The 13,998-nt window shown below is 40.6% G+C and overlaps 1 protein-coding gene across 4 annotated transcripts in view; it reads left to right on the forward strand.

Moving 5' to 3' along the window:
* The window catches only part of adamts17 (ADAM metallopeptidase with thrombospondin type 1 motif, 17), a 143,817-nt gene that overhangs the window by 100,830 nt on the left and 28,989 nt on the right, over positions 1 to 13,998 (forward strand). For all 4 annotated transcript variants that reach the window (XR_004790516.2, XM_035628405.2, XM_035628407.2 and 1 more), the window contains 3 exons: positions 3,475 to 3,555; positions 5,020 to 5,177; positions 9,443 to 9,602. Coding sequence is in view for 3 of the 4 variants with exons in the window: in XM_035628405.2 (XP_035484298.2) it covers positions 3,475 to 3,555; positions 5,020 to 5,177; positions 9,443 to 9,602 (399 nt within the window). In the remaining variant the exon portion in view is untranslated. The remainder of the gene's footprint in view (positions 1 to 3,474; positions 3,556 to 5,019; positions 5,178 to 9,442; positions 9,603 to 13,998) is intronic.

A 13,998-nucleotide genomic window follows, 5' to 3' on the forward strand; every position in this document is an offset into this window, starting at 1 on the left:
GCTTTAAACCCATGGTTAGGGTTAGGCTGACATGGCAGGGAATCAGCACAATTATTTTTCAGAATATAAGGATATTGACATATATCAAATTTGATGGTCCACCACTGACCTCTAGCTGCCGTGTACATAACTATTGCTAGAGGTCTGCGGTCTTTAAAAACTGCTGCATACATCGTTATATGCTGTTTATATGCCTGTCCTCGATTTGGAGGACAGGCTCTTTACCCTTGTTTTCCCCAATCTCTACAAAGGAAGTGGTGAGTGAATAGTACAACCGAGAGTCACAATGGCTGTGTTAATGGGAAATACTAACATATTACAGCAGATGATTTGTAACATAGAACCAACTGGGATGTTTTCTAAAAAATACTTGGCATGTGACTAGATACACCATCTGTCTATAGACGTCAATCACATTTTCCAAATTCTGTTGGGAGAAAAGTGAAAACATCTTTTCCATCTAGAAAACCTTCAGTGCCATTCTTTGTTTTACTTTCATTGAAGAATTACTCTCCAGTTCTGATGTAACTTATGTTATAGCAGCATCTATGTCAAGATCCTCAGGAGCCGCCTTCAATGTTGACAGACTGTCACTTGCTGTTGTCACACCTAAGACAAGCCTGTAGCTGCCAGTAGTTCCTCCCTCATTGGACTCTGATTGGTCCAAACCACAGTGGGTCAGCCTCTAGAAAGTGGTGGTGAATGATTCACATTCACACATTCACCCTCTACGGGTCAAATTTGCATTTCATCCTTTGGGTTCATTTGACAAAATTTTTGTCGTTGTTTCGTCAGTGTGTCTGTTTGATGTCACCCAGAACTGGCTGTCAGTCACTGTCAGAAGAAACTTTATCTTCCCACTGTAGCTATAAGTGTGTGTTGTTGGTAAGTCTGAAGTCAAATTGTTGTCTGAGAAAAACTGTATCATAAGTAATGTTGGGCATTATTGTTTACTGGAACAAAACAGCTCACTTTTGCTTTGTGCACGCATTGAGTCCAGTTATTGTATTTTTGAACACTTCAAAATCAGTAATCATGTTAACATTTAACCAATTTTAAAACATCCGCTCTATCCAGACATTATCTGCTTAAAGTAGAAGATTTTTTTAAATCTGAATTTTTGACCATCATTTCCATCAGGCACAGTAATATTTTAAGTCAATCCTCAAATGGCTTAAAACAACTCATGTTTACATTACCTGACAAGGACCCCAAGTGGCCATTTGAAATAACCTTGATGAATGGATGGGTCAGATATAACTCTGACACAGGAGACAACTGCTCTCCAAGCTAAATCAAGCCCACAACGAAATATATTTACTGTGTCAGATCATGAATATTTATGTAAATCTCATAAATCATAGTAATTATTTGGTCACATTGATGTGTAACAGCTATAGAAGGCATAGTCAAACTATGCTGCACTGCCAATAGATAAATAATTCCCATGGGTCCTATTTGGAAGGCTTTGTGAAACTACATTCACGAACTTCTCATATTTATGATACATGGGGCAACCACACAAGTGATCATACGAGTGTAAAGATAAGTGCACAATATTGCCCCTGTGTGGTCACACACTCCAGTTGTTCTGGATGATAAGAGCTCTTGTACCTCAGGTAAAACATTGAGGTAATAACCCAGACTGTCTGTTATGCTTCCTTGTTTAGTTTTTATATATTTTAGATAGATGAGAATGAGGGTAAAGTAAAGGAAAAATGAGTACTTTGAAATTCATCTGAAGTCATGTGTACGCTTCTATGTCTTCCTGTAACAGTATATGCTTTCTGTTTACTGTATTTGCTAACCCCCCAACACACTGTGAACTCATTGGTCAAATAATCAGTAGCTGTCAGACTGAGCTGCTTTGTTTCGAAATAATGCCCAGCAACTATCTAAGAGGTTTGCTGTGCATGAAGAAGGGCTGGTGGCTGATGTGCAACAGAGTTGCCACAATAAGTAAGTAAAATATTGTAATCCACAATGAAGGGTACTCTAGTTGTGTTTCGGTGACTAACAGTACCACCAAGCCCCCAAAATTAACAGTGTTAAAAAAAAAGCACAGGTGATGCTGTCAGGTGTTGTGACATATTCTGAGAGGGTCAAGTGAACTCATTCTGGCAAAACTTATAAAGCTACAGTCCAGTCCAACCACAGTCCGGTGTATTATTTTAGTCCCATTACGATAGTATAATCAGTTGTTATATTTGGTCTTTCACAAACTAATCATTGAAGTTTTCAGAATATTCATCCCTATTTTTGCTCCCTCATGTCCATTCCCTTCCTTTAGTAATAAACTAATTTTAATTGATGATTGACATCAGATTTCTCTCCTTAAAAATGTGACTGTCCTGGCCTGCGTTAGATAAGATGACATCGCACATAACCCTAACCCTAGAGGAGAGGAGAGAATTTTGGCAACACCAGGCATTTTTCTTTAACACTGTTAGTATTACTCAGATATTTCGACACATTTGGCAGTTGAGGTGTCTCGTCAAAAGGATGCTGGAGTGGGCTTCTTCACATCTCTCTCACATCCCCACGAAGAAGGAGCAAAGAGACTTGATTGAGGAACGCAATCACTCAAGCAACAGCCCTCGACTACACAGAAACCTACAGGCCAACGTCGAGCCATAGGCTCTACTGGTTGTATTGCCATGTAATTTTGCACAGCATTTCCACTCATGGGTAAAAAAATAATTTTAGTCAATGTTAGCATTCACAGATGTTTGCTCTCCAATCTAGCAGACTCGTTGTAAATTAACTATTTATATGGTGCTTTTCTAGTCTTATTGACCACTCAAAGCACTCACAGTACAAGTCACAGTCACCCATTTACACACACATTCATTCAGCGCTGCTATTTAGCGCATTTTTTCTGTTACATTCATACACTGCTGGAAAAGCTGTCAGAGGCAATTTAGGGTTTGAAGCGGGATTCGACCACCGACCTCCCGGTTTGTTGACTGGAATTCTAAATCAAACTTGCTAAACAAACTTTACTTACCTAGAGCTTTTTCCAGCGGTGGAAAGCAACACCAATGTTTTGCTTCTATTTCTATCACATTTTATTTTCGAACAAAGTTAACATGCCAACAAGCTAGCCCCGACCAAGGCAACCGTGTCACTTTTCCGATAGTGAGTCAATGTGAATTCCAGACGGTCCTGACATATTATCCCTGCTTAGAAGCACAACTCTGTACCACCACTGTGTGAAAATTAAATGAACCCAATGGATGATTTGTTTATCTGTAATAAACGGGGCAAAAAATGATGTTATGGTAACACAAAGAAGGAAAAAAACTGTTTAAAAACTGTAAATATGTCTGACAGTATAAGGGAGTGAATTCAGTGAAGCAGTGGATAGAGCAACTCCAATACAGACACAGAGGTCACCAGCCCCTCCCTGTCTCCATGCCCACCTGTGTCTGCCTCTGAATACATTTTCACCTCATGTTTCTGTCTTTCTATCAGGCTACATCGAGGCTGTGGTTATCCCTGCAGGAGCCAGGAGAATCAAAGTTGTGGAGGACAAACCTTCACATAGCTTTCTGGGTAATGATGCATGCTTTACAGAGTGTACTCGAGACGTGCGTCCAAAAAAAAAATACTATGTTTGTTTCTCTGCATTTATTCATAGTCTCTGCCAATCTGTGCATTTCTAAAGTGCTCCCGCAATGTATTAATATGATTATTTGTGTTTTTCTTGAGACACCTGGAAATGCTGGAATCACAGGTAAAAAAGGCATTCAGGGGAGAAACTGACCGTGCACTTACAGGACAATTGTTTATTTTACATCTAACTTCAACACCTTGTAGTTTCAAGGTGACTTGACTTAAATACAATACACGATAAAAAATTACGTTGACATTTGCTGATCGATCAAATTATATCTGTACTAGCTGGACTTAACTGATTCTTGTTGTCAGACTTAAATCTAACAACGCTGATACAGGTTGGTGGTGTTGCCCCGTGAAGTTGCTACGGTACCTGACGCTGCGCAGCATCCTCCTTTTTAAAACAAAAGAACTTCCACACAACTGGCATGCTGCTCCTCTTTGACACTAAAGTCTCCGCTGTGTCATTGTCTGTTCTGTCGAGCATGAGGACATTGCGCAGCAGGTTAGCGTATCGTGACTGCTGTTTTTTCTTTGCACTGAGCGCTCCACTCGCTCGGGTATCACGTGACCCATGTAATCGCGCCCCTTGCGATATTATCGCAAATGCGATTAATCGTTCAGAGTTTGTAAAGAGGAAAAAAGTGAAACTATGACCTGGCCAAGTTTGTCCTTGAACTGAATCCAATAGAAAACACAACACGCCCCAAGCTGAGAGCAGCTCAAAATAGTCATCTTTGAACAATGGTAGAAAAACAAGACATCATCCATAAGCCAAAGGATCAAATCTGTCATCAACAATACAGGTGGTCTGACAAAATACTGCAAAATAAAATGCTGGACCCTCACTAAATGAATGAAACTTTTGTTGCAGCTGGTTCTACAAAGTAGCCTTTCATTATAGTTTGAGTTTTCATACTTTTAGTTAGAAATTATTAATCCTGAGCTTTGGCTAAAAAACAAATATGACATTATTAAATGGAAATGATTTGTAATAACTTGACATTTTTATGATTCTGACCAGTAATGTGCTTTGTTTGTTTGAAGGTTGATGTGTGGGTATTGCTCTCTAATTGAAAAGTGATTATTTTAGGATTCATGATTGCTGTTACCATATACATTGTAGAGAATATGACGGTGTTACCGCTCATGTTTCACTGTCTTTCTGATTGAATCTCCAGTGTAAACAGTGCAGATTTTCATGAACTCAAAAGTCCCACAAATACACAGGAAATGCATTGTGCACACATGACTGCACAAGCACAACCAGGAACCAACCTGTGATATTAGTTAGAATTGGCAATTAATTGGCAGAACAGCTGTTCATCATTCCAAATCAAACGCAGGGTTTCTACTTAGATGAAGTGTTACTTCTTCTGACCTCCTGTGTCTTCCTCACAGCCCTGAAAGACTCCAGTAAGAGATCCATCAACAGTGACTGGAAGATTGAGCTTCCAGGAGAGTTTGAGCTTGCCGGGACCACAGTGCGCTATGTAAGAAGGGGACTGTGGGAGAAGATGTCTGCCAAGGGACCCACTAAGACCCCCTTACACCTGATGGTAATCACATCAGTCACTCTGTTCTTTGTAGCTTTATCACAATACACTCTTAATTGCACAAGACATCTGTTTGGTCATGCTAATGATGAACAGAACTCACATGCACAGCCAGTATAGCAAACAGGTGCTGGTTGGTCATGAAGATGAACATTCTTCAGGTTTGGTCAGCCTGGTCATACTGGCCTTCAACTGAGAATTAGACAGGTAAATGGTTGAGAAACAAGGTCATCATGATGTATATATCCACTAAATTGATTATATAGATATAAGCTTAAATAAAAGCCTACACAAGTCTATAGTGGTATACACCGATCAGGCACGAGGGTAAACTACTGACAGTTGAAGGTAGGGTTATAATACATACCAATTCATCAATTCAGTTCAGGCAGGCCACAAAGTCAAGCTCAGCCACGATCCGAGACATTAGCTGACAGTAGAAATCTCTATGCCAGCCCACATCAGCTGACTGCTCAGCTGATCCTCTTCTGCACATTCAGTTGGCAAATACCATATTGCACGCTCTATTTAAGCTGTTTTAGCCTGACTATTCCTGCTTTCGCTGCAAGCCACCGTGCGAGCTATCCCACAACAGAATGATCAAGCATTTTTGTGTCTGCGTTTCAACTTATCCTGCTGCTCGCCATGTCGACCCTCATCCTCAGTGAGGATCCTTGGCAGATCGACTGCATTATGGATTATCAGCATCAGCAATCTCAAGAGGAGAGGGCTGTTGCATTGGCGCAGCTCCCGTCCATTATTCTCAATATTAATGCCCAGGAAAACCATACAGAAGGAAACACAGCGCCTGCAACTCCGCTGCAGTTTCAGCTACGGCTGCTGCTCCTGATCCGGCCGCTGCTCCATAGCCCAGAACAGCTTGTGTTTCTTCCCCAAGAGCCAGCCCCGCCCCCAAGATGGTGCTGGCCAAAATGCTAAACTCAAGGCTTCAAAATGGTCGTTTACAAACTAAGTGTGACATCACAGTGGATTGCTACTTTGCATTCAACGCACAAGGCTATGGGCTGTTGTTCTTCATCTTACATAGGAACGAGGTTCAGTCCATCCTAGATACTCAAAGCTGTGAGTGCTCTGTGAATGTGCTGACTCTAACCTTATATTGCGGCATAACTTCTCAAGCTTTCTCTTTATTTTCTGAACATTCATTGCCTGCTCTGTTGACTGCTGCCCTCCCTGCCTCACATTCCGTGAAGGCTCACGGAAAGGTAGGGAGATGTGCTCTGTCTCAGGCTCTCCACGTATACATGTGGAAGGGCAGGGAGGTCTCAGAACAGAGCCATACCACCAAGTATAACTTATTGCAATTATTGAAATGCATTAATTTTAACTATATTCGTCTTACTGAACCCAAATTAGTCTTATAATGGCTACTTCCAGCATGTTGATGCTCCATTTCATGAAGCAATAGTCATCTCACTGGTTTCCTGAACATTACAGTGAGTTCAGTAAACTTCTGTGACCTCCACAGTCTCCAAATGTGAATCTAGTAGGGCCGAAAGATTTGGGGAAAATATCATATCGTGATTATTTTAACAGATATTGCTATTGCGATTGCGATTCGATTTGCGATTATAATTAGCGCGCGCACACACACACACACACACACTGACAGAGAGCGAGATGTGTTGAAGAGGAGAAGGGGAGAGAGCTCTCTCTCTGTTAGCAGTCTGTCTCTTTAACAAGGGAATAGTCGTGGTGTTCGTCACCTCACGGTACCACGTGAGACATTTTCATACGGAGTAACAGTCTCAAACAACTCTCGTGTGGTTCTGTGTTCATCACTACTGTCACTGGTTGTTGGCCCTACACCGCGGTACGGCAAACAACTGCGGCGGTGGCTGTGGCGCTGTGTCAAGCGCTAATACAGGTTGGTGGTGTTGCCACGTGAAGTTGCTACGGTACCTGACGCTTGCGCAGCATCCTCCTTTTTAAAACCAAAGAACTTCCACACAACCGACGTGGCGCTCCCCTTCAACACTAAAGTCTCCTCTGAATCATTTTCTGTTTGCGCTGTCGAGCTTGTGGCCATTGCGCAGCAGGTTAAAGTGCAGCTTAACTGCTGTTTTTTCTTTCACTGAGGGCTCCACTCGCTCGCGTATCACGTGACCCGTGTTATCGCGTCCCTTGCGATTAGAAAATCGCGTTTTATCATATCGCGATATAATCGCAAATGAGATTAATCGTTCAGCCCTAGAATCTAGTAGAACATTTGGGATATGATCAGGTGATTGAATGTTGTATGAATGTGCAGCTTACAAATTTGCAGACTTGACGTGGTCTCAACATGGAGCAGAATCTCACAGGAAAGCTTCAACCTTTTGTAAACTAGGAACAGAGGCTGTTCAGAAAGCAAAGGGAGGCTCTTCTCAGTATTAGTAGGGTGTTAATAAAGTGCTCAGTGAGGGTAGCTCTACACTTTATGTGCTCTAAAGAATACACACAGTCACCCTGTGCAGAGCTGGAGACATGGCTAAACAGTTGATTGCACTATTGCGCATAACTGTAAGGCATTGGTCTGGAGTGTAATGGAGTCTAATGAATCCCATGTCAAGGATTTCCATTCGTGACTAAGGGCTCTATTTTAATAATCTATGCTTATGGTCTAAAGCACATGGCACAAGTGCACTTAAGCTGTGTCCCAATCCACTTTTGATAGTTTAAAGGCAATGCATTGTTCAATTGGGTTATATTTAGTCTATAATCAATGATGGGTGTGTCTCGGGTGTAACTTGCAATAAACTAATCAGAATGCCATCATCCATTTAAATTGGTACACTTAAACCGTTGAGGATGGCTATCATAGTGTTTGATTTGATGGCAGCCTGTAACAGAGTATGGGATCTGTTAGGAGCAGCCACTGAAATAAATCATGTCAATGTACAGACAGTCCAACTGTGGACTGATAAATATCTAAACTCTGCAATTACCTTGTAATCCTTCACAGCTTTATGTGAGACCAGTCACATTAGCAAATAAATCTTGTGAATGACTCACTTAAAATGTCTGTTTGTTTGGTTCAGAGAAGCTCTTACACACACCTCCAGTTGTTTTCTCATCGACTTGACTCCTGGTTTTGTCACCCCTGACTCCAATTAGTTTTTGTTCACGTCATTGGCCAAGGGGTTTCAGACTTTTTCCTACCTACACTGTGAATGAATGATGTATTCAGTATAGACAAGAATCATACAATGACTTGTGTGTTAGTTACAACAGACTATGTTTGTTCATTATTGTAACTTGGATGAAGATCTGACCATGACAATTTCATACATAAATGCAGGTTGTTGCCAGTGTGATTTTTTGTAAACGTGGTCACTGGAAGTTACAACTTTTGATTACTATTTAAACAGTCTATTCATTGTGTCAAGGTGCATCATGGTATATTAGGTCTATTAATTAGTGTATCAGAAATCAAGTTGTACCAACTTAATGTTTGGGGCATTTGCTAATTAAGATATGCTCTCCCCAGTGGTATGATTGTTTTTTGTTGGTATAGAGGGCCTTTATGCACGTAAAATATTGTATATATTTTTAATGCCACATTCATCTGAAATTTGGATTTCATTCAGACTTGCTCCTAGTTGCAAAGAAATAAATTATATCATGAGTTGAATATAAGAATGGTTTAGTTCTGGACAATATGGTATTTTTTTTATATTTTCCAAGCATCGGTGATTGTGCCTATGGGCTCGTAAATAGACATCTGCACAGCCATTTGCACAAATTTTACATTACCTAGACTCGTACTGACCCTCGCAGTTTTGCAAAGACATGTAGTATAAAAGACCTATAGTATAAGATGTTTAAAGCCCACAGCATCCTTTGTGATTTATAGGGACTTTCCACAGTGGGAGGGATATTTGTGATGAGCCATGCCATGAACGGCCGAGAACAGTTGAGCCTTGTCTCCCCTGTGTGAGTGTTTTTCCATTGCACTGCACAGCAAAGTTGTTTACCTTTATGGCATTTAAGAGGCATGCTAGTCACAAACCACAGAAAGAGCCTGACACCCTTTTCAGCTCCCTGTGAGAGTGTCTATTTGTACCCTTCATCCCAGCAATGTCTAAAACAGATCTACATACCAAATACGACAGACTGTGTGTGTGTGTATGTGTGTGTGTGTGTGTGTTACTTGGAAGGGGTATCTCCAGTTACAAATAAAGATAAAAGGCAGACATGATGCGTGAAGGTTGTTGAGCGTAAGGTGCAGCTTCTCTTTTGTTTAAAACTTCCTGTCATGTCCCCAGGTGCTGCTTTTTCATGACCAGAGCTACGGGATCCACTATGAGTACACGGTGTCCCTGAACGTTTCTCAGGACAGGAGCAGTGAGGAGCACAGGGAACAAGAATATCTCTATATCTGGACGCACAGCAGCTGGCAGGACTGTACTGTCCAATGTGGAGGAGGTAAAACACACATTCATACAGTGTGCATACATCATCACCACATATGATGCAAAATTCAGTCTCTGTGGGGAAACCTGACTTAACAGTAAAATAATTTTACATTGCAACAATTTGTTAACAAAAGTCATCTGGTTTATTTTTCCTTTAAATTGCCTTTGCTAAGATTTCTTCCATATGTGTTTGTTGAATAGCAGATGCGATCCGGAATGATCAGATGCTGTGTGCGACTTTTGAATTGGTCTTTGTCATCATGTTCTGACAATGCTGAGAGCTATTGTCCCTGAGAGCGAAGTTTGGATTTGGCAGCAGTTTTCTAAAACATAGTCAAGACATTCAATAATGCCAACTTTAATGACACTGGAGATAAAATCAATTGCCTTGAAATATTATGAAAAATCTCCCACCTATTCATTATTAATACTGCTCATCCTTTGGGGGGGCTGAAGTTAATACTAGCTGACATTGGGCTAGAGGCAGGGTAGACCCTGGACAGGTTGCTGACCCATTTTAGGACCAACATAGAGGACATGCATACATAACCTGAACGATTAATTGCATTTGCGATTATATCGCGCTATGATAAAACGCGATTTTCCAATCGCAAGGGACACGATTACACGGGTCACGTGATACGCGAGCGAGTGGAGCACTCACTGTAGGGCCAACAACCAGTGACAGTAGTGACGAACACAGAACCACACGAGAGTTGTATGAGACTGTTACTCCGTATGAAAATGTCTCACGTGGCACCGTGAGGTGACGAACGCCGCAACTATTCCCTCGTTAAAGAGACAGACTGCTAACAGAGAGAGAGCTCTCTCCCCTTCTCCTCTTCAACACATCTCGCTCACTGTCAGTGTGTGTGCGCGTGCACTAATTATAATCGTATAATCACTTTTCAATCGTTCAGCCCTATAACCTAAACCAAATCTGCATGACTTTGGTCTGTGGGAGGAAGCCGCAGTCCCTGGGAAAAACCCACATAGACATGGGAAGAACAGGAAAAGGGCTAAACTGGGATTTATACCAAGCACCAACTTGCTGTGAGACGACAGTGCAAACCACTGGTCCACCGTGCTGCCCTATGAAAAAAACTGCAACTGTTAAGTCAGAAACAATAACTATGAAGCCGTGTTCTTACTTAAGTGAATCAGGTCTAACAAGTACTCCCCATCTTACCTTCTTCAGTCTCATCTCCACTGTATGCCTGAGGAAGAGGAGGCATTAGAACACAGGCGTGACTATGGGTCCAAGTCGACCTTCTACCAGCTGTTGACAGCAAACATCGCAACAGCCATTTAATCGCAACAGCCAGTGAATCCTTGAAACAGTTGGAGGTGGTACACAGACAACAAGTAGACCAGATGTGCTCTGTGTGTTAGCGCATGTACATGCCCGAACATTCCCAACAATTTAAAATGACAGAGTACTTGAAAGTCAGACTAAACTGTGAAATTCAAATAGTTATACGCCAACATGGAAGCCTCAGATGGAAGAAATAAAAGTGAATAGTTCTGTTGTCTCAAATGGTGATGACTGTTAACCAAATTTACCTTATCTAACAATGTAAAGCAATATGGATAAAAGTATGGGTCTCATAATCACCGGGTCTGGTTTTTGTTATTATTAACGGCCAAACACAAAATGAAACCAATGATTCTTGCGTAATACAAGCATTAGTTTCCTGTGGCATCAGTTGCGTGTTTATAGAAGCGTGTTTACCATGGTGTGTGCTCTGGATGTCCAATCATACATCCACATGGGATCACAAGTTTAATTCAGCACTAAGAAGTGATGCGCTGAGCTGTGGTGGGTTTACCCCCAGCTGCTTCACTGACTGCTAATCCAGAAGCACCTGCTGAATTCACCTCATGGATAAAATAATTTCTCACAATAACTAGGATATATCAGGTGGAGAACATCAGGTATCTCTACTGTTCCATGGAGATAAATAAAACTTGGGGTAAAGAATAACACAAGGTGGTAAGAGACAACGCTGTATGAATTACATTTTTGCATTAACTAAGTTGATTGTTGTTTGGATACATTTCCATCTATTGCTATGGATAAATAGATCATTAGATACCCTGAATAATTATTTACATACAATCTAATCAGAAAAATGTGTGGCAGCAACTTGGTTTAAATCTTGTTCAGAAGTTGTATTTCTTTTTTCATCAAACATGAGAATGGAAAAGAAATGTAATCCAAGTTCCAAAATCCTTGGAGCCTTACTTCACTGCCTGGCACCAGCAAACATTCTATGCTCCAAGGATTTTGACACAAATTAACTTAAAGGTCAAAGAAAAGTGGCAGGACTGGTTTATGCTGACAGGAGGGTGACAGTAACTCTGTGGTATGCACCTTGAAGTTGACTTGCTCCATTAGCAAAAGACAACAGAAAGTTCCACTCCTGTCTGCTTAGAATAGTTTCACTGAGGCAACAGTCTGCACTAGCTCACCAAAACTGGAAAACATTGCCTGACAAATTATTATTTGTGCTGCGATGCGCAGATGCTAGGGTCAGGGTCTGGCATAAACCTCAAGAATGCAAAGGCTCTAGTTTAATGATCTAAGCTCATGGTGCTAGTGTCCAACTCCACTTTTGTTGGTTTGACGGCTCAAAAAGGTTCTGTGTTGCACTAAGTGTCTTTATTAACCAGGGGTGTTTTGGGTATAACATGATATAAACCAATCAGAGTGCCCAAATCTCCCATTTGCTTTAAAAGCCTGTTGTGCTTGCACCTCAGATTGCTGTTATGAAGACATGAGCAGATCATCTTTGTGTGTAACAAGCAGAGTATATGCAGGTTGTATTCATGGGTAAAATTACTATCGCGATAATGCATCCTGGAAATAACAGTGAAATACTGCACCACTGCCTTCAGACTAGGTTTTTGTTGGTCAAAAGCACAATTGCTTTCCACAGCCTCAGGATACCAATGTGCCATCAATGTACCTGACCACACCTCACTGCCAGACAAACATGCCATTGTTATATAAACCACGTGGGTGCTTGATGTGGAAATTACAACTTTGTCAGTCTGAAAATAGGTTAAAGTGGGCTTGTTCGGCAGCGCAGGTCCGTGCAGCGTATTTCTCAGAGGAAGAGCGCACTGTGATTCTGAGGAGATATGAGAGTTTGAATAACTTTAACGGTGAAATCAGACTATGTGGCAGCAGCAGAGTCCGGGAACCTTGTTGGGAATACATTGTCAACTGAGTAAATTATATTTTCTAAAATCATATTTACTCTAGAATCTTAATTAATAGCTAATATAATGATTGAGATATAAGGACACGCGGACACTTGTGAAAACAATTAGGATATTAATGTCTCCAGTTCTGAAATCTGAAGATATTTTCCATAAAGCTCTTAGACTGTATGAGTATGATGCTGGTGTGTTAAGATTTTACTTTATATCTCACACGAATATTTGAAACCAATTGGTGTAACTGAGTTAAACAAAAGGAAAACATATGTTTACAGCTGTTAGAAATGACTGTGAAGCTACTTTGATCAAATCTTCATTCAGCTTCAGTCTTTTTCTTATAAAAAACATTCCACCACTGTGTTGCCCTTTGTAAACATGGAAAAAAAAAGATAAAGAAAGTAATAATAGTAATAGTAACAAAAAGTCCACAATACATTGATACAGCAGAGAAGCTGAACCACATTGAATGTCCACATTTATAGTCTAGATGTCACATAAAGACCTGCAGATTAGAATCATATCAATTAAACCTTATTAGAAAACGTGTATTTTTAGGGGGTTTTCAACTGAGAATCAGTTGAGTGTATAAAGTGCAGGTGCAGAGCAGCAGATTTTATAAAAATCATTGTGGTAGAAAATAAACTGTTCAGGCTGTGATGAGCTGCTTGACTTTGCAGACTGAAGCAAATGGCACAAATGACAGTGAGGCTGAACTGATTCACATTGATGCTGTATTTTGTTTATCATAATGATTGGTTGAGAGAATATATTCATTTGACCACATGTTGTGTTGTTTGAGGGAAATACTTTTCCTCCACGTGTTAACTGTTGTAGAAATTTGATGTGGACGAAAAAATTTTAAGCAACCGAGAAAATCGATAATATTTCTCACCATTAGTCTATGAGTACAGATATGATATGTAGTCCTCCTGCAACATTTTCACAGGCAGATCAGTAGGTCAGAGCAAATAATAAATGAAGGCTCAGGTTGGAGGTTGAGGGTCTATCAGTTCTGACCCTGGTGATAATATGGTGGTATCAGACCAATTGTTTTAATGACCTGGTTTAATTAAAATCATTTGATTTAGTTCACATGTCTTATGTACAGTTCAGGGGAAAACTATTAAGTTTCCATTTTAACAAAACAAAATCCACCAACTAATGTGTCTTTGTCATTAATA

The sequence above is a fragment of the Scophthalmus maximus genome, chromosome 4 (assembly GCF_022379125.1).
Source record: "Scophthalmus maximus strain ysfricsl-2021 chromosome 4, ASM2237912v1, whole genome shotgun sequence".
Classification (NCBI taxonomy): Eukaryota; Metazoa; Chordata; class Actinopteri; order Pleuronectiformes; family Scophthalmidae; genus Scophthalmus; species Scophthalmus maximus.